Below are 27,015 nucleotides of genomic sequence, written 5' to 3'. Positions count from 1 at the left end.
TTTTGTGTTGTTAAAATTGTTAGTGTGTTCAGATTGTTAGTTTGATTAATTTATCATAAAATTCCCCACCTAGTATTTCCAGCCACCATTGGTGATTATTGCTTAGATTCTTTATTTTACTGGAGATTTCAAAATGGTAGTATTTTATCTATCATTACTTAATAATTTATTAGTTGGAATTCTTTTTTTTAATTGTAGTTAAAAAACACATTAACATAAAATTTACATTTTAATCTTTAAAAAAATTTTTTCATCATGGATATTTTGGGGGGGGCATCAATTTTAATTAATTAATTTATTTATTTATTGGCCACACCACGTGTCATGCTGGGTCTTAGTTCCCTGAGCAGGGATTGAACCCTGCCCGCTTCAGTGGAAGCAGAGTCTTAACCACTGGACCACTAGGGAAGTCCCACATTTTAACCATTTTTAAGTGTACAGTTCAGTAGTGTTAAGTATATTCACATTATTGTATAAAAGATCTCTAGAACTTTTTCATCTTATAAATCTGAAACTTTATTCCCATTAAACAACCCTTTTCTCCCTCCCCGCCCCCAGTAACAGCCTTCTACTTTCTGTTTCTGTGAATCTGACTACCTTAGGGACCTCATATAAGTGGAATCATACAGGATTTATTTTTTTGTGACTAGCTTATTTCACCTAACATAATGTCCTCAATATTCATCCATGCAATGGCATGTGACAGGATTTCCTTTTTTTTTTCTTTTCAATTTTTTAAATTATGGTAAAATACACATCACATAAAAGTTACTGTCATAACCATCTTTAAGTTCAGTGGTATTATGTACATTCATGTCATTGTGCAACCATCACCACCATTCATCTCCAGAACTCTTTTTTTGTCTTGCAGGACTGAAACTCTCGACCCATTAAACAGTAACTCCCCATTACCCCGTCCCCCGCTCCTAGCAACCACCATTCTATTTTCTGTTTTCTATGATTTTGACTACTCTAAGTACCTTATGTAAGTGGAATCATACAGTATTTGTTCTTTAGTAGCTGGCTTATTTCACTTAGCATAATGTCTTCAAAGTTCATTCAGATTGTAGCACGTTAGAATTTCCTTCCTATTTAAGGTTGAATAATACTCCATTGTATGTATATACCAAATTTTGTTTATCCATTTATCCATCAATGGATATTTGGGTTGCTTCCACCTCTTGGCTTTTGTGAATAGTGCCATTTGAACGTGGATGTGCAAAAAGCTCTTTGAGACCCTGGTTTTTCATTTTGGATATATCCCCTGAAGTGAGATTGCTCGATGATATGGTAGTTCCACTTTTAATTTTTTAAAAAGTGTGGGAACCTCCACACTGTTTCCCGTAGCATTTGCACTATTTTATAATCCTGCCAACAGTGCAAAAGGGTTCCAATTTCTCCACATCCTCGCCAATACTTGTTATTTTCTGGTTTTTGTTTTTTGATAGCCATTCTAATGGATGTGAGGCATTATCACATAGTGGTTTTAATTTGCATTTTCTCTGATGATTAGTGACATTGAGCATGTTTTCATATGTCTGTTATCCATATTATATCGTCTTTGGAGAAATGTCTCTTCAAGCCTTGTGCCCATTTTAAAATCAGATTAGTTGATTTTTTGTTGTTGTTTATATACTCTGGATATTAACCCTTTATCAGATACATGATTGGCAATTATTTTCTCCTATTCCGTAGGTTGCCTTTTGACTCTGTTGATTGTGTCCTTTCATGCTTTAAAGTTTTTAAGTTTGATTTAGTCCCATTTGTTGATTTTTGTTTTTGTTTGTTGGTGCTTTTGATGTCATATCCAAGAAATCAATGTCATGAAACTTTTTATGTTTAACTTTTTGAAGAACTGCCAGCCTCCATTCTTCTAACTTCCACAACAGCTGCGCCATTTTACATTCCCACCAGCACTACACAGGGTTCTAACTTCTCTACGTCTTCACCAACATTTCTTAGTTAGCCATCCAAGTGGGTGTGAAATGATAATCTCATTGTGGCTTTGATTTGCATTTCCTTAATGGCTAATGATGTGGAGCATCTTTTCATGTGCTGATTGGCCATTTGTGTATCTTCTTTGGTGAAATGTCTAATGAAATTCTTTTCCTGTTTTTAAAGTTGGGCTGTTTGTCTTTTTATTATTCAGTTGCAGGAGTTTATGTAGTCTGTATATAGGTTCCTTACTAGATACATGGTTTGCAAAATTTTTCTTTCATTCTGTGGGCTGTCTTTTCACTATCCTGATGGTGTCCTTTGAAGCCCAAAGATTTTTATTTGACGATGTCAGATTTACCAATCTTTTCTTTCAATGCTTGTGCTTTGATTGTCATCTCGAAGATGCCATTGTCTAATCCAAGGTCATGAAGTTATACCTGTTTACTTCTAAGAGTTTTGTAGTTTTAGCTCTTATCTTGAGGGCTTGATCCACTTTTGAGTTCCTTTTTGTAAATGATGGGAAGGAGGGGTTAAAAGCCACTCTTGCCCTATTGAATTGTCTTGGTACCTGTGTTGAAAATCAGTTGACTATAACTGTGAGGTTTATTCCTGGACTGTCAGTTCAGTCCCACTCATTCTGTTCCATCGATCCATATGTTAGTTCTTATGCCAGTAGCACAAGGTCTTGATTTTTTGTTTTGTGTTCTTTGTGGTTTTTTTCCTTTATAAATTAAGTATTTCATTGCTCATATATAGAAATTCATTCAACTTTTGTTCATTGATCTTTTATCTAACCATCTCTTATTTTTTTTTTAACATCTTTATTGGAGTATAATTGCTTTACAATGGTGTTAACCATCTCTTATTAATTATAACTGTTTTCTATAGATTATTTTGGGTTTCCCTTGTAGGTGATCATTATCTGTGAATTATGACAGATTTGTTTCTTATTTTGCAATCTTTATTATTTTTAAAAATTTATTTTATTTTGTTATCACACTGCCTGGAACTTTCAGAACCATGGTGAATAAAAGCCCTCAACAACAGACATCTTTGTCTTAGTCTTGGTTTTAAAGGAAATGCATGTAACATTTCACGATTAAGTGTAAAGTTTGCTGTGGGCTTTCCATGGATATTCTTTCTCAGTCTAAAAATACTCTTTTCTCTTTCTACTTGGCTTGGAGTTTTTATTCCTTAATGGAGGTTGAATGTTATAAAATACTTTTTCTGTGTCTATTGAGATGATCATTTTTTCCTTTAACTGTTAAGATAGTGGATTTTACTGGTCTATTTTCTAACATTAACTCAGTATTTCCGTCCTACAGTGAACTCAGCTTGGTCTTAATATATAATCTTTTTTGGTGTGTTAGCAGGATTCTATTTGCTTTTGTTCAGGCTCTTTGCATCTGTGATCATGCGTGAGTTTGTCATTTTTCCTCTCTCTTACTGTTCTTGATTGGTTTGTGATATACCAAGGTGTTATGCTGACTTCGTAAAATGAGTTGAGGAGTATATCCTCTGTTCTCTAGAATAGTTTGTGTGAGATTGAAAGTATCCATTCTTTGAATGTTCAACTTTTAGCTGATAGTTTACAATGGTAAGTAAAGAGACTGTTTAACCTACAGGTACGGGATATATTTCTGACTCTGTGAAGTAAGGCTGCAAAAGGGGGTATTTGACTCATTGCATTTTAGCAGCTTGTTATTACTGTACTGTTAGCTAATCATAAGGTTACAGTGTAGCTGTAAGTTATTCATTTGATTCTAGCATAGAGTAATAAAGTTGTTTTTACACAGAAGAGCCATTGTATTGAGAGTTAGGGAGTGTATCTAATTTTGTGAATGCTTTTACCTTTTTTCCTACAATACAAACAGAAAGGCAATGTTTCCTGCATGTAGACTAATTAAATTTCTATTTATCTTACAGAAGTAATAGACCTTACTCATGATAACAAAGATGATCTTCAGGCCGCCATTGCTTTGAGTCTGCTGGAGTCCCCCAAAATTCAAGCTGATGGAAGAGATCTTAACAGGTTATTGATTTAATTTATAGTCTTTGCTCTGCACATTAGTGTGTAGGTCAAAGGCAGTATCTCTGTGAAACAGTTCTGCCAAGCTTCTTTAATTGCACCTAAATGAAATTTCTTTTATGAGAAAATTTAAATTCACATTCGCTTACTTACTCTTTGGTTCACTTTTGAAGAAGCTAAATATGATAAGGGTCTTATTGCAGCCTGTGGTCTTTGAGTAGAAGCCTGCAAGGTTTTGTAGTTCACATTTGCTCGTGGGAAAAAACTGCCTAGGGCAAATATCCGATAAATATGTATTCTCTTTATTAACTTTGAACCTTTGTAAACTTTGAATGTTTTGTTGTTGGCTATTGAAAATGAAAGTTATCACTCAGCTCCCCTAGGACTAGGAGGATATATGTTTTGAATTGGTACTGATTTGGTGCTTGTCTGGTATTGTTCACAGATATCCAGTTCCATTGGTGTCCAATCAGTTTCCAGACACGTTTATCCCCTCATACTGCCAGGTTGTTTCTTTCAGGGAAACATAGGGCCATGGTTTGTGTGCTAAGCAATTTCGAGGCTCTTATCTTTAGCAGAGTGTCTCTCTTGCCTCTTTCAATGGCAAGGTCTGAGATAAGGCACTATTGTTGAAATGTAAAACTTTTAATATGGTAGCCATAAATAGTCTTGAGTCTCAACTCAGTTCCATCAGGGCCCTTGTTAGTAATAATCTCTGTTATGGCAGGATTAACAACTCGATGTTTAAACCTTTTCACTTATGTTGCAACCTTATAGTTATTATATAGCCAGTGGTTACCCAGTAAATAGTGTATCTGGCATTTTGAGTTACCTGTGAAAGCTTACCTACATCCTCCATATAGTAGATTGTTGTTTAACTCTTTTCTTTTTTGATGTGTGATATGTTGGCACAATATAGGATGCACGAGGCAACCTCTGCAGAAACTAAACGCTCAAAGAGAAAACGCTGTGAAGTCTGGGGAGAAAATCCCAATCCCAATGACTGGAGGCGAGTTGATGGTTGGCCTGTTGGGCTGAAAAATGTTGGCAATACATGTTGGTTTAGCGCTGTTATTCAGGTATGGTATTAAGAGACAACTGTGTCTTCTGGAAACGATTTTGTAATTTATTAAACTGAAATGTGAGAAACATAGCTTTAAAAAAAAGGAAACAGATAAATAAAACTGGAGGGTTTTCCCCATGGCATTATTGTGTTTTGGTTGCTTTCTTGTGTTTTCGACCTAGATGCTCTTGTGTCTAACTTGGTCAGTACTGAAAACAGAATCTTCTGTGGTTATAAATAGGTTGAGGAGGTGTTTTGGTGAATGCTGTATTACAGCAGAGCAAGAGCTAATAAGGAGAAATCAGTCTTTGGGAGGCTCTCATAAATGACCAGGCAGGAAGGAAATGATGGTGGCCTGGAACAGAGAAGTGGCATAAGCCATGGAAGGGAGGAGTCAAAGCATTCATGAGGTATTTAGGAGATCAGATCTATAGGATTTGATAAACAACCGGGTAGGGATATGTGCAGGAGGGGCTGAGAAAGACTGCAAGGTTTCTAGCTTGAGGTACCAGGTGGACGATAGTGCCATTTAACACTGGAGGAGGAATAATTTGCGTGAGTGTTAAACGCGGGATTTCAGTTTGTTTTATACATGCTGAGTTTGAGGGTCCACGTGGAGATACCGTGTAGGCAGTTATCTATGTGAATCTGTTGTTCAGTAAAAAGATCTGGGCTGCAGATATAGTTCTGGGAATCAGTAGCATGTAGATGGTGATAAACCCAAGCTAGAGGATGAATTCCCCTGGGGAGCGTGTTGCCTCTTAAACTTAACGTGGCTGCAGTGTAGCACTTGATCCTGCCCTGCCGGCTTCTCCTTCACAGTACTTGACACCGACCCAGCTGCTTAGCCAAAAATGGAACCCTCCGTTTACACACATAAAATCCATGGGTTCCTTCAGCTTACTCTGTGCCTGGACGGTTTTAACACTGGGGAAACAGCAGTGGATAAAACAAAGCCCTAACTCCCATGGAGTTTACTTGGAAAAGAGTGGGACCGACAGGAAACAAAATATATATCAGATGGCAGTAAGTGCTATAAAGATGAATGAATGGGGGCAAGAGGGGCTAGAACGGGTTCAGCTAGAGAGGGAAGGGGTGCTGTTTATATAGGGGGGTTACACATGGCCTTTCTGCTAAGGCGGGCATCTGAGTAGAGGCCTGACTTAGGCGAGGGAATGAGCCATGTAGTTCCATGAAGAATGTTTCATATAATTATATAGAGGACACTGCAGACAGGGAACAGCAAGTTCAGAGACTCAGGTCAGGAGCTGAGAAATAGGGAGAAGGCTGGAATTGAGTGACCGAGGAGGGGGAACAGACAGCTGTGAGTGCAGGGAGGTGGTGGAGGCGGGGCGGGGGAGGGGGAGCGTGGAGTCACGATGAGGGTTCAGGAATCACGTGAGGTGGGAAAGTATTGGAAGGTTTGGAGCAGACAAGTGCTGCGATCCTACTTCCATTTTAAGAGGCTCACTGGCCTCTGCATTAAGAATAGGATGTAGGAAGGTCTTGGGGAATGAGGGACACGAGTCAGTTCTTTCCTTTTGAGAGAGAGGGAGAGATTGAGATTGAGACCGAGACCCTTCCCTGGATTCACTTCCCTCCTGTGAGAGATGGTGAAAGGAGCGAGCCTATGGAGGGGATGACTGAGAAAGGCTTCTGAGAAAGCATGGGAGGACAGGACAGAGAGCAGGGCGTGTGGGGAGGGCTTGGCCTCCGACAGCAAGAGGGCAAGAGGGTAACAGGGGAGAGGACAAGGAGGAAATGATGACTGCCAGTTAAAGTGGAAATAGTTCCTAGTAGTCGTTTTTTCCTCTGAAATAAGCAGCCATTTTTTGAGGCAGAGTGCAAGAGTGACAGAATCAGGTTTTAAAGGGAGTGAAAGTTTAAATGGTTGTTGTAAACAGCGGGAAACCAGTTGGCGCCAGAATACAGTGGTAGGATTTCTGAAAATGTGAAGGTCTACTTGAGGTTGTAGACCTTAAATGTATAGTGGTACCCACATGTCCTGTTCGATCGGGACTTCTTCTCTTAGCAGTTCTCCAAAACGCTTAAGTGGAAAATTAAATTCATTTAAGTTGGAGGATTTGCTGGGTATGGTGAAAGGACAAAAGAGCAGTTTGAGGGACTTCCCTGGTGGCACAGCGCAGTGGATGAGACTCCGCGCTCCCAAAGCAGGGGGTCCGGGTTCAATCCCTGGTCTGGGGAACTAGATCCTACATGCATGCTGCAACTAGGAGTTCGCATACCATAGCTAAGGAGCCTGCATGCTGCAACTAAGACCTAGTGCAACCAAATAAATAAATACATAAATAAATAAAAACTAAGAGATTGTTTCAAAAAAAAAAGAGCAGTTTGAGAATTTAATGAAAGATGGGTAGAGACCACGGAATCAAAGCTGGGGAGAGGGAAAAATGAAGACAGGAAGGGAGGACAGGAAAGAGGTCTGTTTGCTTGGGTTCCTGATGACGTCAAAGCACAGGTGTCTTGTGGGTCATTGAACAAATGAGCCAGAAGACAGGTTATGGTTCAAGAGGAGGTTTTTCTGAATTTGTGATCTGAGAAGCGGCAGTGTTTCTGGTATTGACATATCCTGAGTATGTAGAGATGGAGTGGAGGAATAGGTCATGAGACGTAAGATGCTCATGGGAGCCGGGGGGTCCCTCGGCTGAACAAAAGTACCTGTGTTCCCTCAGAAAATGTGAATTGGACTCCTGCTGTGTGCCTAGCACTGTTCTAAGCCCTTGAGATATAGGAGTGAACCAAACCAAGACAGAGACTTGCCCTTAGGGATTTAGATTCTTGTGAGGCAAGGCAGACAAGGAACAATAAATAGAAAATAAATAGTTGAAATAGGAATCAATAAATAGTTGAAAAACTAACTAGTTAACTTCATAGATGTTTATATAGTATGTTAAACTCTGGTCAGTGTGATAGAAAAGAGAGCAGGGTATGGGAGATTGGAATTGCCGCAGGAGGGACGGGAGCAGGTTCCAACATAAACTACGATGTTAGGTTAGGCTGTGTGAGGGGATGAGATTGGAGCAGTTGCCCTGGACGCAGCAGGCGAGGGAGTGAGCCAGGCAACTGTCAGGGGAGAGCATTCCACCTAGAAGGGGAAGCACCAAACAATGGCCACAAGGTGGGAGTGAGCTTGGCGTGTTCACAGGACATCAGAGTCCCGAGTGGCAGGAATGCTAGGAGCGGAGGCAAGGATCACTGGAGGTGGGGTTGGAGAGGTAACTTGTCTTTTGCTCTGAGTGAGATGGGGAGTCATGAGGGTTCTGAGCAGAGGAGTAATGGACTCTGACTCGAGTTTTAAAAGGCTCCCTCGGGCCACTGTGAGGAGAGCAGAATGGAGGGGGCGCGGATACAAGTGGAGAGACCTATGAAGGGGGCCGCTGCGGTCATCACTGAGAGGCCGTGCTGCCCTGGACCAGGCTGGCAGCCGTGGAAATAGAGAAGAGGTTGGAATCTTGATTTATTCCCAAGGCAGAGCTGACAGGATGTCCTGTGGGTTGGGTACTGACCAAAGTTACCGAGTAAGGATGGCAGACTTGGGATGGCAGAGCTCTCACCATATGACAGTCTTCAGCGAATCAGGTGCTTTATTTTGGTTACATTAGAAAGATAGTTAGAAGGAGCTGTGTGGAGAGTGGGCTGATACAGAGGAGGTTCTAGAGCCAGGGAGACGATGTGCCGTGATCCAGGTGAGCAGTGATGGGAGTTTGATTAGAGCAGGTGATAGGGACTGATAGAGAGGAGGTGGTTATGAATAAAATAGCGCCCCAGAGGCAGAGTGCAAGGGACGTCTTACTGGATGTAAATGGTTGATAAAGGGAAAGGAGTCAACGATTATTCTGAAGTTCTAAACTTTGATGCCTGGAGGAGGAGGATGTAATTAGTGATACAGAGACTACAGGAGAAGAAGCAGATGTTGGAGGATCAAGTTGATATTGGTTTGGGAAATGAGTAACATCAGCTCACACTGTTGTAGTTTTTAAGAATAATAGCATCTTTGGGAAAAGCCAGATTTTGGTGAAGGTGAGGAAGTGGAGTGAAGGAACTTGAGAACGTAAGGCCATTTTTCTCAAGGTAGAACAGAAGTGCTGGAACATGTTACGGGATAGTCAGCCGAGTAGGGATGAAACCAGGAGGAATGGAGATGCGCTAGGTAGACATGGGAGGTGGGAAGAGAAGAGATGGGGCTGCTTGTAGAGCTGAGCATCCCAGCCCCGGCTGCAGATAGAACTTTGGTATCACATCCTAACCCGACTTAAGTTCCCAGTCCAGGTGTACACTCCTATTGGCTGAATCCCGGTAGAGCTTGTCGTGGAGTGGGGGAAGTCGGAGGCTTATAGTCCACCCAGGATGCTGCTTCAAGAGTTCCAGTCTGTGGGCTGGAGGGCTTTTCATCTGAGGATTATGTTGGGATGAGGAGTTATATTCATGCAAGAGGTTTTTTTTTTTTTTTTATTTGCTGTACGCGGGCCTCTCACCGTTGTGGCCTCTCCCGTTGCGGAGCACAGGCTCCGGACGCGCAGGCTCAGCAGCCATGGCTCACGGGCCCAGCTGCTCTGCGTCATGTGGGATCTTCCCGGACCGGGGCACAAACCCGTGTCCCCTGCATCGGCAGGGGGACTCCCAACCACTGCGCCACCAGGGAAGCCCATACAAGAGATTTTTTAAAACATTAACTTGCAAAAGATATTCGTAGTTGGAAAAATGTATGATTTACAAACAGTAAAAGGGAATTCCTTTCCCTGATCCTGCCAGCCAGAGATATCTGTTAAAATTTCTTAAAATACAGTATTTAAGGCAAAGAGTGGAGAATAGTAAAGCTTTAGAAAGAAATGTTTCAAATCCCTGTACTATTAAGTCCCCATTGTACCCATCGCCCGTCATACCACCCCCTTCACACAGATACAACCACAGGTGTATGTAACCCTAAACAGTGTATCATGTTGTTTTATATGATTAAACTTCTTATGAACAATGTAATACTCTATCTTTCTACACCTTTTTCTCACACAGAATATTTCTGAGATACATCTGTGTTGATACATGTAGCTCTTGATCACTCATTTTTTTTTTTTTTTTTTTGTGGTACATGGGCCTCTCACTGTTGTGGCCTCTCCCGTTGCGGAGCACAGGCTCCGGACGCACAGGCTCAGCGGCCATGGCTCACGGGCCCAGCTGCTCCGCTGCATGTGGGATCTTCCCGGACCGGGGCACGAACCCGTGTCCCCTGCATTGGCAGGCGGACTCTCAACCACTGCGCCACCAGGGAAGCCCGATCACTCATTTTTACTGTGTAGTTGTCCTTTTATGAAAACATTGTTTCTACGGTATTATTTTAATGACTATATAATAATCCGTTATACAGATGTACTATAGTTTATTTAATCTTTTCCTGCTAGCCATTAGGTTTTTTCTAGTTTTTTCCTAAAAAGGATTAACATTCTTTTGGCGAAATTTTTATGTGTAGCCATTATTATTTCCTTAGACATAGTAGAATTACTAGGTTGACAGTTATACATACTTTTAAGGTAAAAAATATTTTTTTGCTGCAGTTATTTTGAAAGAAAGGCTATTAATCCATTTCTTTATTTCAGTCTCTGTTTCAATTGCCTGAATTCCGAAGACTTGTCCTCAGCTATAGCCTACCGCAGAACGTACTTGAAAATTGTCCAAGTCACACGGTAAATTGGTGTCAAGGAATCTTCACTGTTGTTTAGTCCCATTCTTCCCAAAGGCCTTTTAATTTTGGTTAAAGCTGGTTCCTGTGATGCTCTTTGGCTTGTGCAACATTTGTTTTCATTTCCAAATGGCTCTTTTTCTTTCTTTGTGACAAGAAATAATGTAAAGTTAAGCAGGAATAAAATTAGGAAAACAGTTCTAAGAAAGGGGCAGGTCACCCTGATGGCCTCAGCTTTTCTGCCTCTGGGTGGGAGATTTAGAAACCCCTGTCTGTCTGCGCCTTCTTCAGGCTCCTTTAGTCGCTTGCGCTGAGGGATGCAGAGTGGATGACATCATGCCGGGAGGCCTGGGCCTTCTTAGAAGTCTTTAGTCCATTCTTGCCAAAGGATATAGCCTCCTGCTGAGATCTAACCCTTCCCAGGATTTCCCTTGGTGATGCCTTTCCCAAAAGGAGGGATGGCAGCGGTTTTAGAAAATAAACACTTTTGCTTTCTGACATTATTCTCTCTCTGGCTTCTACATAGATATTCTCGAGTTTAGGGCAGTCCCCTACACAGACTTTATCAGAGTACCTATAACAGTTTGAGACCTGATTCCAATCTAGAACTTTGTAAATATAAATTAGAGATTGTTGACCACTTTTTTCTTTATGTGTTCAAATTTTCCAAATATGAGGTTATAAGAGTACACATCGCTATCTTTCCTGCAGGAAAAGAGAAATATCGTGTTTATGCAGGAGCTTCAGTATTTGTTTGCTCTGATGATGGGATCAAATCGCAAGTTTGTAGACCCTTCAGCAGCCCTGGACCTCTTAAAGGGAGCATTCCGATCGCCTGAGGAGCAGCAGGTACAGGAAGCCCATAGTCCTCGTTCTTTCCCTCGACTCTGGAGTTTGCAATGATGCCTTGTTACTACTACTGTGATGTTGCCTTGTTTCAGCTGTGTAATAAGCTACGAACGTGACTATGCAGGACTCCGGGTGCCTGCTTTTGCCCTTTGTAATGCCTAAGGAACAAGTAAAAAAAAGTGTGTGCATGTACGTGTTGTGTGGGGGAGGCTGGCTGTTTTAAAGGAAAGAAGAAAAAATAGTAGAGAGAATAGAATTTTCCAGGGGCTGTTGAAGTAGAAAGGAGGAGATTGGAAAATATCTCAGTAAATCATGGCAAAGGGTCACCGAGAAAAGGAAAGTCTGTCCTTTGTCTTCACCTTTGTCTTGGGATGGCCCAAATAGAAATTCTATTTTTAAAACGATCTAAACCTGAGTTCAGTAGCTTTTCTGAGCAGTCTTTCTCTTCTAGACTCTAGTACGTTCCTTTCCCTACCTCTTATTCAGATCAAAGCTATCACTATTAAAGCAGCTTCTTCTTCATAAAATTACATTTTTTATCTATTTGTCTAAAGGTCCTGCAGTTCTACAAAATTCTCAAAACATTTCATAAAGGTTTCCTTTCTCCATTCAGATCTCATATTGTTCTAGAGAACTTCAGTCTGTTCTTTGGACCTTTTTTTCAAGGCCTAACTGGAAGATTTTGTTAGTTTGTTACAAATAGATGTGGCTGGAAGGGGTAGTGTTCCCATTTCCTTCTAATCAGAAATCGCCCAATGGGTCTTGTGTGTTGTCTGCAGCAGCTGGGTTCCAATGTTCCTTGTATCTTCACGATATTTGGACCTGAAAAAGAAGTCCTTTGTAGTAATAGAAACTTAATCATTGGTGGGATAAGGGCATATTTTCATTTCCCTAAGTATACTGTTGGGTCTAACTCATGCAATTTGTGCGTCTGTTACAGCAAGATGTGAGTGAATTCACACACAAGCTCCTGGATTGGCTAGAGGACGCATTCCAGCTAGCTGTTAATGTTAAGTGAGTGTTGAGGATTTGTTTGTACATCCTTCCTACTCACAGCGGGCCAGTGAGAATTATGATTTGGGGGGAAATTATTCTTCTCAAGTAGAAATTGCTGATTTTTACCAAACCCTGTGGGGTAACCACTCATATTTGTCATTGTTTATCCCCCTTGCCCTTGGTTTTCCCCCTGTAGATAATCATATTAATCTGTAACTTTTTTTCTAAAAGGGTCATAACTGTTAACTTTTTAAAAGTCATCACCTGTGCTGTAAAAGTATTGAAAGATAGAAATCAATCCTTGATGTGAGAATGGAGGTATAATATGAATACATTGAATTTAATTATTTCAGTCACTGACAGAAGTAAAATACAAAGCAAAGAATATAAATAGCCCTTGCCAAATACAGATGCAGAGATACTTGCTTCCTAAGTTTTTTTTTTAAACTCATAAAACAGCTTTCCAAATAGCATCTTACATAGTTAATTTAAGATAGGCTTATAGAAATAGGCTGTTTTCATTCCATCTCTATTGTGCCACCAGGAAAACATTTTCATATTCATTTGGAAAACTGAACAAGAGGGTTCATTCTTACCTTTATATGACTTCTATACCTTATATATTTCTGTCACTGGATATAGATGTATATATTGAATGTACACACACACATGTATTTGCATGTATGACTCCCCTGTTAGACTTGCAGTTCTGTAAGGCCAGGGATCATGCCTGTATTGCCTTTGTGTCTCCAGAATTTGGTACAGTGCTGGGTATATACTTGTTTAATGAGGGGTTTTTTTGTTTTTTAATTTTCTTTAACATCTTTATTGGAGTATAATGGCTTTACAATGGTGTGCTAGTTTCTGCTTTATAACAAAGTGAATCAGCTATATATATACATATATCCCCATATTGCCTCCCTCTTGCGTCTCCCTCCCACCCTCCCTATCCCACCCCTCTAGGTGGTCACAAAGCACCGAGCTGATCTCCCTGTGCTATGCGGCTGCTTCCCACTAGCTATCTATTTTGGTAGTATATATAAGTCCATGCCACTCTGTCACTTCGTCCCATCTTACCCTTCCCCCTCCCCGTGTCCTCAAGTCCATTCCCTACATCTGCATCTTTATTCCTGTCCTGCCCCTCGGTTCTTCAGAACCATTTTATTTTTTTCTTTAGATTCCGTATATAATGTGTTACCATATGGTATTTGTTTTTCTCTTTCTGACTTGCTTCACTGTATGACAGACTCTAGGTCCATCCACCTCACTACAAATAACTCAATTTCATTTCTTTTTATGGGTGAGTAATATTCCATTCTATATATGTGTCACATCTTCTTTATCCATTCATCTGTCGATGGAAACTTAGGTTGCTTCCATGCCCTGGCTATTCAATGAGTTCTTGAACTGAACTAATCCGTTACTTATTTTAGAGCATACTTAGATCTTTGAGGGTTGATGAAAATGTATTATTTTTGCTTTTGAATGCTGGTTTGGCTTAATGTATTGCTTATCTGATCCAAATGATACAGAATTGTTTCCTTGTTTTAAAAGCAGCAATCCCAGGAACAAATCTGAAAATCCAATGGTGCAGCTATTCTACGGTACTTTCCTCACTGAAGGGATTCATGAAGGTAAATTCTCTGCTCTAAATGTTAATTCTAGACTTGTGACCACATCTGTATTACTGTGAAATGGCTTGAGAGTCAGACAAATGCAGGTCTGAATACTGGTTCTGCCTCTTAGTATGTGTGTGATCGTGGACAAATTACATGAGATCCTGGATCCTCAGTCTCTTCATCTGTAAAGCGGGCACAGTGTTCGTCTCAGAGTTGCTATATTGAATTGTGTAATATTTGCACAGCCTAAATCTGGTATTAATGTCAGACACACACTGATGTTAATCAGTTTTCTCTGTTGTTTTATCTAATCTCAAGGTTTCATTGAGTCAGGCTGCCAGAAGTGTGTCTACTCTAGGGGCTTATCTAAGCTGTATGTTGGACACATGGCCAGTCATTCTCCATCTAACACCTGTCTTCTTTTACCCCTCTGATAGGCTTTGTAAAACAGTCTAATCCAGGGACTTCCCTGGTGGTCCAGAGGTTAAGACTCTGTGCTTCCACTGCAGGGGGCATCGGTTCAATCCCTGGTCAGGGAACTAAGATTCTGCATGCCATGCCGTGTGGCCAAAAAAAAAAAAAATCCAATCCACCGTCACTCCCAAAAAACAGCATTTCTTGATATCATATAACTAGTCAAGTGTTCAAACGCCCAATTCGTTTTACAATTTCATGTGTATATAAATATATAATTTTACATATGTAAAAATAAATACACTTCCCCATATGTATACTTTTTTACAGTTTGTTTTAATCAGGATGCAAATGTGGTTCATTTATGATTGGTCTTTTAAGTTCTTTTCAAAATCTGCAGACTGTCCCTTCCGTCCATTCTTTCTTCCTTGAAATACATTTTTTAAGAAATTAGGTTGTTTGTTCTCTTATATTCTCTACAGTCTAAAATTTTGCTGCTTGCGTATCTGTGATATAGTTTAACATGTTCCTCTTTGCTCCTCTTTTTGTAACTTGATAGTTGGATCTAGAGTTTGACCAGATTCAGGTAAGGCTTTTTAATTAGTCAAGACTAACTCACAGGTGGTGGGACAGTCTTTGACTAGGAGGCATAGTTGGTTGTCTTTCTTTTTGTGATGTTAGCAGTTGTTAATGATCTATGCCTGGATCCGCTGGTTCATTAGAGGTAGCCATCCCGGCTAAGTATACTTGTAACCAGTTCTCAGCAAGTTGCTGAATTAAGAAGATACTGTCTGTGTGGTGCCAGGAAAAAAGCTTTCGATAGCAGTAGTGATGTCTTTTAAAAAGCAATCTGTTTCTTTGCCTAGGGAAGCCCTTTTGTAACAATGAGACCTTCGGCCAGTATCCCCTTCAGGTAAATGGTTATCGCAACTTAGACGAATGTTTGGAAGGGGCCATGGTGGAGGGTGACATTGAGCTGCTTCCTTCCGATCATTCAGTGAAATATGGACAAGAGGTGAGTTGGATATTTTTATTTGCTTTGCCAAGACAAAGCCAGTTAAATAGGACTGAGCTTTTGGGCAAACTGTTTTCACATCACATATTAAATAACTTTACACTAACAGGACTTGAACTAGTCTGAAGTCTCTCATGAGTTGATAAGAGTTAGTGAGTCTTAGTGTTTGATGAATAAATTCTTGTATGAATTTGAGTTAATCGTATAAAGGTTGTATGCTGCTTCTGACGTTTTAAGTATGATCAAGTTTCTCTCTTTCTGTTGAAGCCTACCTGTACCTGAGTAGGGAGAACCACTGCCTCCATATTTTCGGAGGGTAAAAGTACAGTGATTAACTCCTATGGTATGCCATTTAGAATATTTTCCCTATTATAGTGTTTACTTTTCTCAGTTGTAAATTCTGCCTTTGCTTTAAAATTTTTTAAATGTAAGATTCATTTATTTATTTTTGTGGGTTGGAAAGAAAGGGGGAATTACAAGCAAGGGTAATTAATATCTCAAAGTTCCCGTTAAGAATTAGTTACATTGTAGCATAATTGCCAACACCACACAGCTTGCATTATTCTCCTTTCATCATACATTTTGAACAGAATTGTGCCTTATATGAGTCCAACTCAGTAATTACTTATAAGAGAAAGAAAATCTTTCTTGAATTAAATAGGGAGCCTGACTTGAGCCTTGTTAAAAGTGTATTAGCTGTAGAGCAGTGTTGGAACTGGGAGAGAGCTACTGCCTCCCTAGCTTTCCAAGGAAAGTATTAATTCCTGATTGGGAGGCATATCATCTGTGCCATCTGTGCAGAGCTGATGCTTGCTCTTACAAAAGGCAAGGAGTGTTCATTAGCGACTTAGACCTCTGGAGACCTCTATTCAAGAATGGGACCTCTCTATTAAAAAAAAAAAAAAAGAAAATGGTGCATATTTAGGTATAGCTCTGAGGTGGCCAGACAGGCTGTCTGGATTCTCCTCATGCTGACAAGGGTATGTGGAGGGAATATAGCTATTTGCATCTTTGGTAAAGGGAACATTTTAAAGCTGTTCATACAGACCTCTGGCATACAGGTGAATTGAACAGAAATGCCTTTCCGGGTTTAGCTTCTTCCTCATCTACTATCAGTGACAGTTGAGATCTTCTTTATATTTTAGTGCTTTCTGTTCTTGAAACTCAAGGCAACATTATAGGTTGATTTGACTAAGTCCTTTGTGAGATCTGTAAATTCTTGGAATCCAGAGATTTTCTCAGAAACTTCAGAACTCATAATCATGAAGCTATTTCAAGTTTCCTTTTTAGAAATAAAGGGGATTCAAATTATGGTTAATAGACTGTAAATAAATAGTATATAGTATATGTACACATATTAATCTTTCTGGACAATTTCTAATTCTTTGGTTAGGCTAGCCATTTTCTCCAGGTTTTAAACCTCTTGAATACTGATGGTGCAGTGAATGATGTGTAGATTCTTGGTGAAGTTCACATATTTAAGGGTCGTCATATCTGAGGATGATAGTTGAGTTGAAATGTTGTTCACTGGCTTGTAAATTTGGAGTCTTGAGAAGTGTTTAACCATATTCTCTAAGAAGGCATGATTCTAAGTGGTCATTTTACTGTTTGGAGTAAAAAAAAAAGAACTCTAGTATGAGTTTGATTACCAAAGGAAGAAAGTCTGGTGAGGGATAGTTTAAATCTGGCTGTTGCTATTTCCTAAAATTAACTTTTCTCTCCCGCATTTCTACGCCTGACATAGCGTTGGTTTACAAAACTACCTCCAGTGTTGACCTTTGAACTCTCAAGATTTGAGTTCAATCAGTCCCTTGGTCAGCCAGAGAAAATTCACAACAAACTGGAATTTCCTCAGATCATTTATATGGACAGGTGAGTTCTGTGGTTGATTGTCTTCTTAATGTGTTGTAGCAGTAGCAGTGAGCATATACTAAGTGTATTGTACATAGGACTCACCTGCAGCTCTTGATAATATACATATTTGGATTCAGTGGATCTAGGTTGCGACCTAAGAGTTTGCATTTCTAAGAAGCTCTCAGGGCAATGCTGTTTGATGCTTCTGATCTCTGGACCACAATTTGAGTGGCTAGGCTTCAGGTGAAAGCCCTGCTGTCTGGTGGACAGTATCTGGAGTAGCTGCTGTGTATTTCTTTCTCATTTAATACTGTTTGTATTCCTGAAAAAAGAAAAAAATCCTAGACAGACTTACATTATAGAATTTTAATCTTCTTAAAGTCTGTTTTATTGACATATAGTTCACATACAAAGAAATGTTACCATTCTTAGGTGTACAGCTGATGAATTTCAACGAATGTATACAGCCAAGTAATACCACCATCACCCGGAAGGTGATATAGATACAGAACATTTCCATCGCCCAGGAGGTTCCCTCGTGCCCCTTTGCAGTCAGTCCCTTCCCTCCACCTTCAGGCAACCACTTGTTTTCTGGCCCTGTACTTTTGTCATTTTTAGAATGTCATAATTAGGGACATTAATATTCAGTATGAGCCCTCTTGTGGCCGTCATCTTTCACTTAGAATAATGTATTTGGAATTCATCCATGTTGTTGCATATATCAGTGATTTCTTTCTTAATGTTATTGAGTAGTATTACATTGTATGGAGGTACCACAATATTTTTTCCATCAACTAGTTGATGGACATTTCAGATGTATCCAGTTTTAGGCTATTATGAATAAAGCTGCTGTGAACTTTCACATAGAAGTCTTGGTGTGGTTTTTAGTGCTTCTGGGTAAAATACCTGGGAGTGAGATTGCTGTTGTATGAAAAGTATATTTTTAACTTTATAAGAAATTACCAAACTTTTCTAAAGTGGCTGTACAGTTTTGCGTTCCTATCAGCAGTGTATGAGAGTTAACATTTGCTCCAAATCCTCAACAATACTTGGAATTATCGGTCTTTTAAGTTTTAGCCATTCTCTTGGGTTTGTAGGATTTTATTTTTCTTTTGATTTATAGTTCCCTGATAACTAACAATGTTGACCATATTTTCATGTGCTTAATTAATGGTCATTTGTGTATTTTTCTTAGGTGAAGTGTCTGTTCATATCTTTTGTCCACTTTTTAATTTGGTTGATTGTGTTCATACTGAGTTGTAAGAGTTCTTTATATATTTTAGATACTAATCCAAATATTTTCTAACTCTACTTGTCTCTTCCATTTCTTTACTGGTATTTTTAGAAGAGTAGGGGTTTTTGGTTTTGATGAAGTCTAATGTATCAAGTGCCCTTTTATAGTTTGTGGGGTTTTGTGTTCTAATTAAGAAAGCTGCCAACCCAAGGTCACAAAGGTTTTCTTCGATATTTTTCCAGAAATTTTGTAATTTTAACTCTTATGTTTATGTCTATGACCCATTTAGAGTTCATTTTCATATATGGTATGAGGTAAGGGGATTTTTTTTGCAGGGTGCGTAAGGCGGCATGCGGATGTCCAATTATTCCAGCATCATTTGCTGAAAAGACTCTTTTCCCCCATTGAATTACCTTGGTACTTTTTTCAAAAATTAGTTGAACTTGTATTTGTAGGCCTTTTTCTGGAGGTTTTATTCTGTCTATTGTATAATCTTATGCCAGTGCTACATTGTCTTGACTACTGTGATTTTTTTTAACATCTTTATTGGAATATAATTGCTTTACAATGGTGTGTTAGTTTCTGCTTTATAACAAAGTGAATCAGTTATACATATACATATGTTCCCATATCTCTTCCCTCTTGCGTCTCCCTCTCTCCCACCCTCCCTATCCCACCCTTCTAGGTGGTCACAAACCACCTGACTACTGTGATTTTATTGTAAATCTTGACATCAGATAGTGTAAACCTCCCACTTTGCTATTCTTTTTAAAAAATTGTTTGGGCTATTCTGATCCATTTCTATCTAAATATTAGAAGCAGCTTGTCAAAACCCCTAATAGCTATTAGGATTTTGATTGGGACTGTGTTGAACCTATAGATCAATTTGGGGAAATTGACATCTTAACAATTTTTAGTCCTTCAATCTATGAATATGGTATAGCTCCATTTACTTGAGTCTTTGCTAATTTCTCTCAACAGTGATTTATAATTTTTTGTGTACAGTTCTTGAACATATCCGATTGTTTATCCCTAAATAATTATTGCTTTTGATGTTATTATAAGACTTTTTAAAAAACTTTACTTTTTGTTTGCTCTTTACAAGTATACAGAAATGCAATAGATTTTTTTCCCCTTTCTTTTTAAATTGACTTTGCATCTTTTGACCTTACTAAGAAATTCACTTATTAGTTCTGATGCATTTTCGTAGATTCCTTGACTTTTCCTGTGTAGATGATCATGTTATCTGCAACTAAAGGCAGCTTTACTTCTTCCTTTTCTATCTGTATGACTTTTACTTCTTTTTTTTACCTTACTGCACTGGCTATGCCTCCAGTAAAACATTGAATAGAAGAGGCAAGAGTGGGCATTCTTGGATTGTTCCTGATACTAGGGGAAAGCTTTCAGTCTTTCACCATTAAATATGATGTTAGCTCTGTGTTTTCATAGATATCCTTTGTCTGATTAAGACAGTTGCCTTGTATCCCAAGTTTGCTGAAACTTTGTGTCATTAATGTTTTTAAATGTAAATTGTGTTTGTGGGATTATTATTTGCTTAGGTACATGTACAGGAGCAAAGAGCTTGTTCGAAGTAAAAGAGAGTGTATTCGAAAGTTGAAAGAGGAAATAAAAGTTCTGCAGCAAAAACTGGAAAGGTAAGTCATAGACAGCTTTGTACTTAGAAATGTGAAAGATAGAGTAGGATATTCAAATCGGATAATTTGCTTTTATCTAAAAATTCAGAGTTTTAAGTATTAACTAGTGTTATTTTATAAAATAGATAAGAAAAATGTGTTTCTACGTGTGAAACTGTCTTTAAGATGTGCAGTAGTAGTCCCAGGGAACATTAGTGTCCCAAGTCACACAATTGGCAGCGTACTGAAGGGCACCCAAGTTCTGATTTCACAGCTCTTTACTTTTTCTGCTCTCCTTGCCATCTTTTTCACAAACACAGGAGAGGTGACTGCCACAAAACTCTAATCGCTTTGTCTTGGGAAAGCAGTTTTGAGGTGCCTGGGGAAGGTAAAACAATGGTGTTCTCTCTAGAGTGGTGCTGACTCAAACTGAAGGCTTGTATTTGTGACACATACCAAGTCCTTTCTCCTGTGGAGGGATCTTTCCCTTTTTGTTCTTCTGTTCTGCAAGGACTGTTTCTGTGGACTCGCCACGTGACTTCCTAAGGAGGAGTCATTGTCATTTCTCTCTAGTAGAAGAGAGCCCATTGATTTAATGTGCAGGAAGGAAATCATAAGTACACTGTCAGTGGCTTTTCCCCCTTTATCTACTTAGCATTTTTGCTGCTACCACCCCACCTCTACCCACTTCATTGCTAGCTCAGTAATTTCCCTGACGGGCAGAACCTTCCATACCAGCCCGAGAAAGACCCTGTACCTATAGGTGCCCCTCTCCAGCTCCCTCTCTCTCACGTAGGAAGAACTTATCCAAGAGGTATTATGATCCATCATCTAGTTGTCTAAATACAGACTTAAGCTGGGGATTGATTCCTCACATACTCCTGGAAGTGACTTATGGGACTTTATACCTGTGGCAATATTTTACTTTTAAGATTTTAGTGATACTTTGTAAGATTGGGAAGTTCTGTGTTTATACAACCAGATATACGCGATGCATTATAGCTCGACAATGCTCAATTTTCCAGTAACCAGCAAGGCATTCTGGCTTATTTAGATTTTAAAATAGTGTACAGGAGCATTTTCTATAGTATGATACTACTTTCTTTTTAAAATAAAGTGACTTTTAAAATTTCAGATAATTTTACTTGGGTAATTTTTTAAAAAATTGCTTGTCTGTGTGTGACATAATCCTGGGAATCTATACAAGACACTATTAATGGATACCATTAGGTGGTAGAAGTGAGATGGGGGTGGATGGCTTTTGTGGTTTGTTTTACACATTTTTGTAATTGTTTTCTTACCAGGTGCATGCATGACTTTTACTATTTAAAAAAATAAAAATGTTCACCATTTCTTCTATAAGGTACTCTAATATTAAAAATGAGATTTCTTGTGTACAGTGTAGACATCTTCTTTGAAACTACTTTTGCTCTGATTCTACTAAATTAATACAAGTGCTGCATTGTATGAAGTAGTTGGTCTAAAGGAATTCAGAAGAAGAACAGAAAAATGATTGTCATAAAATTGAAGATAAGTTTCTTAGAGAAAATTTTTTCCTGAAATTTTGTAGAAGTATCACGTTGAAATGCAGCAAACCTGAGAAGAGTTACAGATGTAAAAGAATGACTTAAAATCTTATGAGATTATCAATGCTGCAGTGCCAGTAAGAAGATGTTTCTTTTGGTCCAAGCCAGTGCTGTATTAATAACTTCTTTCAACAAACACTGAAAGCTTAAGAAGACATGTTAACCATGTCTATGGGATAGACAAGAGGTTTAGTTCACGTACTGTAGGAGTTCAGAGAGGGGAGATCTTCCTTTGGCATTTGGGGGCATGGCATATGGAGGGGAGACTTCATGGAGAAAGTATATCTTGAAAGACCAGCTGAGTTTAGGTAAACTGATAGCTGCAATTAAGCCAAGGAAATAGGAATGTAAGGAATGGAACAGTTCTTCAAAGTTCTTCTAGTTTTACATATTTAATATCCTTTTCAGTGAAAGCTGTAACTCTCTGTGGCAGGCAGGTCCACAGGAGAAATCATTCTAATTCTCCTTTCAATTAGAGTAGCTGAAGTGTCTTTGCTGCATACCCTCTAACGTGGTTGATTTTGAGTCGCATTATATTTTTTTTTATTTCATAATGTCCTTTTTGATATAGAAACAGACAATTTTCCTTCTTCCTAGTTTTATGCCTGTTTCTTTTTTCACTTTCTTTAGAGAAATGTGAAGTGACTCTATCCTTTTATAAATGGAATCCCAGGATTATAGTTTATCTGTACCAATGAGTCAGCTTAATTATGTACCATTTAGACTGTCTTCTGCAGTGAGCTGTAGAATTCACTGAAGTAAATCTCTTTACTGAGTGTAGCATGTGCTAGTAATGGCAGAACATTGGGTATTATTAAAATAATTAATTAGTTGTTTTGGTTACATATTGAAGGCATTTATTATTTACTAATCCCAAAGAAATCTTCAATAATTTATTCCTGGCCTGGCCTGTTGAATGAGTATGTGAATAATAGGGTACGTAGGACTCAGGCAGAAGAAAGATTTGCGTTTTCTTATCTCTGACCTTTGTCAATACCTGCTTCCCATTTCCAGATTTCTCTCTCTCATTTTTCCTAATTGCAGAGTACTTGATCTAAAGGGCAGCAGAGAAGAAACCGTTGGATACTAGTTCACCAGCATTATTTTCAGATTTGAGTAATGATAACGTATCCCTTTTGCTTTAAGAAACAATTTACTTTTATGACAAGAGCCTAAATGTGATATGAATCAAGAGGAAGCGTCACTGGCGTGGCTTTGACTAGAGCCCATTTTAAATGCTTTTTGCCAGGTGTAAAAATTTAGGTTATTGTCAGTTTTCACTGTTGTAGTTAGAGAACTTTTTGCTCTATAGATTAACGTATTAAATATTGTATGGCATTTAGGAATAAGCCTTTCCATTGACTCTTCAGAAAATAACAGATCTTTTGTCAGCGAGCCTGGAAATACAAGGCAGCCTTGGCAGTAGAGTACCATTGTCTCTGCCTCCTAGGTATGTGAAGTACGGCTCGGGCCCGGCTCGGTTCCCACTCCCGGACATGTTGAAATATGTTATTGAATTTGCTAGTACAAAACCTGCCTCAGAAAACTCCGCATCTCAAAGTGATGCACGCATGACGTTACCACTTTCTTCTGAGCACTGCCCGGCTTCTGACCTGATAACCAAGGAAAGGTAATGCAAACAAGTTTTAAAAATAGTATGTAATGGGTTTTTTGGTTTAATTTGAACTGTGCACCATCTTTCCACCTGATTAACACTCACCCCGTAAGAGCTCAAAGGCCGTGAGCGCTTTGTCTTAAAGGGAAGGATTTTGCCAACTGTCACTTGGGTGAATTTTTCATAATTCCCACCGGTGCCTTCGTCTTGCCCACACGATAGTTGGGATTATTTCAGAGGCGTTTTGAGCTGTTTGGAATAGTGTTCATTCTCCAGCAGGCCCAGCTTGCTTTGAGCTTGCTATAAGCTAGGTGCCACAAAAGGCCTTCCTCAGAGGAAACCTCAGCCCCTGAACTTCTAAAACATCTCATTTTCTCGTTTGCTGAAGAAGTTTGCATGACTAAGTAAACATCAAGGGAAGGGGAACTTACTCACAAATAGAAAATTAAGATATGGACAAGAACTGGCTGGAAATCGAAGAGGACAGCCTAGAGGGGTTTATCCAGTAAAGAGACAGGGAGGCCGCGTCACGTGAGCCCTTGATTCTCTTGCGGCTCAGCCGTGTACAGCACCCTCTGTGGCCTGGAGGAGCCACTGGGGCCAGCGCGGATCAAATTTGATGTGTGGGTCCTGGGTAACAAAAACACTAGAACCTATAGAAAAGGTTAGACTCTGATGTTAAAAAAACAAAACAAAATAATCATTCTTCCAGCTCCCCCCGCCGCACACACACGTATTAATACTCATTCATTGATGTGTGTGCAGAAGTGCCTATGTGGATAGAACATACCAAATGGTAGGAGTGATTATCTCCAGGGGACGGCATGAGGCAAGGGGTGGGGGGTTCTTTTACTTTTAGTCTCTACCTATGCGTATTTCTTTGGGCTTTTGTAGAATGTTTTTATGTCCTTTGTAAAATATAAATGGTTTTAATTTTTTAAAAGTGGTTTAATCTGTTTAATAACATAAAATAGGACTGCCTATATTAGATTTTAAAGTGCTCTGTGTGTGTGTGATCTTTTCTGAGATTGAGATGTCTGCTCGTTTGCTTATGTTGGGCTTATTTTTCCATCTGTATGGGTCCTTAGGGAAAAGAGGTTTTCTCCATTACTCTGTGTATGGGAGAAAGGCAGGTGGGAAAGGGAGAGAGGGTTGCTTTTAAGTCAGAGGTAGGAAGTTTATATTCTTCAGTTTTGGTGTGAAACAGAAACCTAAGTACAGTCACAGGCTTAGTTTATATTCCTGCTGGTTTGTCTATGTGCAGTTTGTTTGGCATTAGTTAATTAGTAGATAAATTAACATTTACTTTACATACTTTATTCTTGGTTTACAACAACGATGTAAAGAAGTTAACATCCCACATTTCATAGCTGAGGTATTAGATCACTTGCCTGAGGCTACTAACTTTGCCTTGGGTATTTGGCTAAGGCGCAGTAGAGCTGAGATTGTCTGCCTTTGAGTCCTGTACCCTGTGCTCTCCCAGGGGGCCACCTATTTGCATTCCTGTGAGTTGGATGTTGAGCTGATACTATTTTTCTTCTGTGTATTTTGTTCCTGCATCTGTCTATCCGTCTCACTTTAGTCAGTTGCATCTTGGAAACACTATAGTTGATTCCTTGATTATTCCAGTCCCAATCTTCTCTTCTCCATGTTCCTTCTCATCCTTTCTTCATGAAAAGGCAAGTGGTTAGAGAGCAGGAGGCATAGACTCTTAAACCCAGGCGGATCTGGGTGTAAATCCCTCTCTGTCATTTACTAGCTGGGTGAACTTGGATACGTTGCTTTATTTCTCTAAATCTTAGGTTTGTAGTTGGTAAAATAGGGATGGTCATAGTACCTGCCTCATGAGCAAGTTGTGTTAAATGAGATGATGCATGTAAAGGAAAGGTTTGGCTCAGTAACTGCAGAGTAAACACTCACTAAGTTATAGGTGTACTTCTCCACGTAGCAGCTTGCTTTAGAAAGTGCATTAATTTAGGCCAAGGCGTATTTTGGAAATCATCATCTGAGCATGTTTTTTATCTTCCTTCAGTACAAGTAAAGAGAGCACGTCTCAAGATGATGAAAGTACCTTTTCTTCTGAAGGTTCTCTACACAAGTCTAAGGTGGCGAATCAGCCACTTACACCTTCCCGATCTTCCATGGAAATGCCCTCACACCCAGCTCCTCGAACGGTCACAGATGAGGAGATAAACTTTGTTAAGACCTGCCTTCAGAGGTGGAGGAGCGAGATTGAACAAGATATACAAGGTTGGCTCTTTCAATACTTCCCAGTTACTCTTTGCCTTTTCTGTTTGTTTGAATATGTGGAAGTTAGGTACCTTGGGTACATGTCCTGCCATTGCCATGTATACTGTTGAATTTTGGGGATTGTGACCTCTTTGGTACTTTTTGTTCCCTGTGAGATTGGGTCACACACGTCTGTTTTACAACCATGGAAAGATTCCCCCCCTGGATTCCCTCCTCAGAATTTCTGGGGAGTCCTGGGTAGCCTGGACACTCATGACACTTAGCTTTAGCTGAGAATTTTCTGCGTCTGCTGATTCTCTTTTCCCATAGTTTATCTGAACTCTGGCTTCAGTTGACCCAAACTTAGAATTTTGTTTTCCTGAATTACCACTTTTAAAGTCTTTTCCACATGAAGTATGCTTTATTGAAGGTTAATGAAGCAAAGAATACGTGAGTAATGCGCGCAGTGTAAAATCGTATTGCTCAGATTCTGTTCCGAAAATCCTGTGGCCTCGCTGTCTTGTTGCTCAGACTTCCCCTCCTCCCCTTCTTTCTCCTGTTATCTAGGGAGCAGTAAATAAATAATACAAATCTAGATTCCTCCCAGGTTCTTATTCATAGAAACCTGGCCCTGCCTTTTGTTGTGCCTTCTCCTTTCACGTCCTGTCCCTGGGACATATATTTTACACCCAAGTGCCCCATTAAGCTCTTTTTCTAGAAACTGTTTTCTCTCTAAGAAATTCTGGTATGAATTATAAGAGGTGATTTTTAAAAATCTTAATGTAGTTATATTAAACTAAAAGCCTTTGTAACCTAAAGCTCCACCTACTTTAAAACTGCGTCCTTCTTCGTGGTTCATAGAGTGAAGTTGAACTGGTCAGAACCCCAGGTGCAGAGCAGCAGTACTCTTTGCAGAGCTAAAGCTGCCTGGGTGACGTGTAATGAAACCATTTTAACTAAGTATTCTTTTTCTTAACAGATTTAAAGAACTGTATTGCAAGCACTACCCAGACTATTGAGCAGATGTACTGTGATCCTCTCCTCCGTCAGGTAGAATGAAAATTGATGGGAAGGTAGTCAAGGCATGTTCTAATGGTGCTAATGGTAGACACAAAAAGAAAAGTTGATGGTTTTCTTTGAAACTGAATGGAAACTTCCCTGAGATATAAAAATAACTTTCGGAAAGAAATAGCTATTATTCTATATTTTAGGCTAAAAAAAAGCAATGTATCTTCTGTCACCAAC

The 27,015-nt window shown here is 39.3% G+C and overlaps 1 protein-coding gene across 15 annotated transcripts in view; it reads left to right on the top strand.

Annotated features, from left to right (window-relative positions):
* USP28 (ubiquitin specific peptidase 28) overlaps positions 1 to 27,015 on the top strand; it is a 56,880-nt gene that overhangs the window by 17,564 nt on the left and 12,301 nt on the right. For 9 of the 15 annotated variants that reach the window (XM_067751072.1, XM_067751073.1, XM_067751065.1 and 6 more), the window contains 12 exons: positions 3,865 to 3,970; positions 4,887 to 5,046; positions 10,643 to 10,729; positions 11,437 to 11,574; positions 12,515 to 12,588; positions 14,125 to 14,204; positions 15,470 to 15,618; positions 17,363 to 17,490; positions 20,266 to 20,361; positions 23,377 to 23,556; positions 25,574 to 25,791; positions 26,750 to 26,820. In XM_067751072.1, coding sequence (XP_067607173.1) covers positions 3,865 to 3,970; positions 4,887 to 5,046; positions 10,643 to 10,729; positions 11,437 to 11,574; positions 12,515 to 12,588; positions 14,125 to 14,204; positions 15,470 to 15,618; positions 17,363 to 17,490; positions 20,266 to 20,361; positions 23,377 to 23,556; positions 25,574 to 25,791; positions 26,750 to 26,820 — 1,487 coding nt within the window. Of the gene's footprint in view, positions 1 to 3,864; positions 3,971 to 4,886; positions 5,047 to 10,642; positions 10,730 to 11,436; positions 11,575 to 12,514; positions 12,589 to 14,124; positions 14,205 to 15,469; positions 15,619 to 15,885; positions 15,962 to 17,362; positions 17,491 to 20,265; positions 20,362 to 23,376; positions 23,557 to 25,573; positions 25,792 to 26,749; positions 26,821 to 27,015 lie in introns of those variants that run through there. The other 6 variants (XM_067751074.1, XM_067751066.1, XM_067751077.1 and 3 more) reach the window with 4 other exon arrangements.

This window comes from Pseudorca crassidens, chromosome 9 (genome assembly GCF_039906515.1).
Source record: "Pseudorca crassidens isolate mPseCra1 chromosome 9, mPseCra1.hap1, whole genome shotgun sequence".
NCBI classification, from domain to species: domain Eukaryota; kingdom Metazoa; phylum Chordata; class Mammalia; order Artiodactyla; family Delphinidae; genus Pseudorca; species Pseudorca crassidens.
This window is presented reverse-complemented; position numbering and strand designations above follow the sequence as displayed.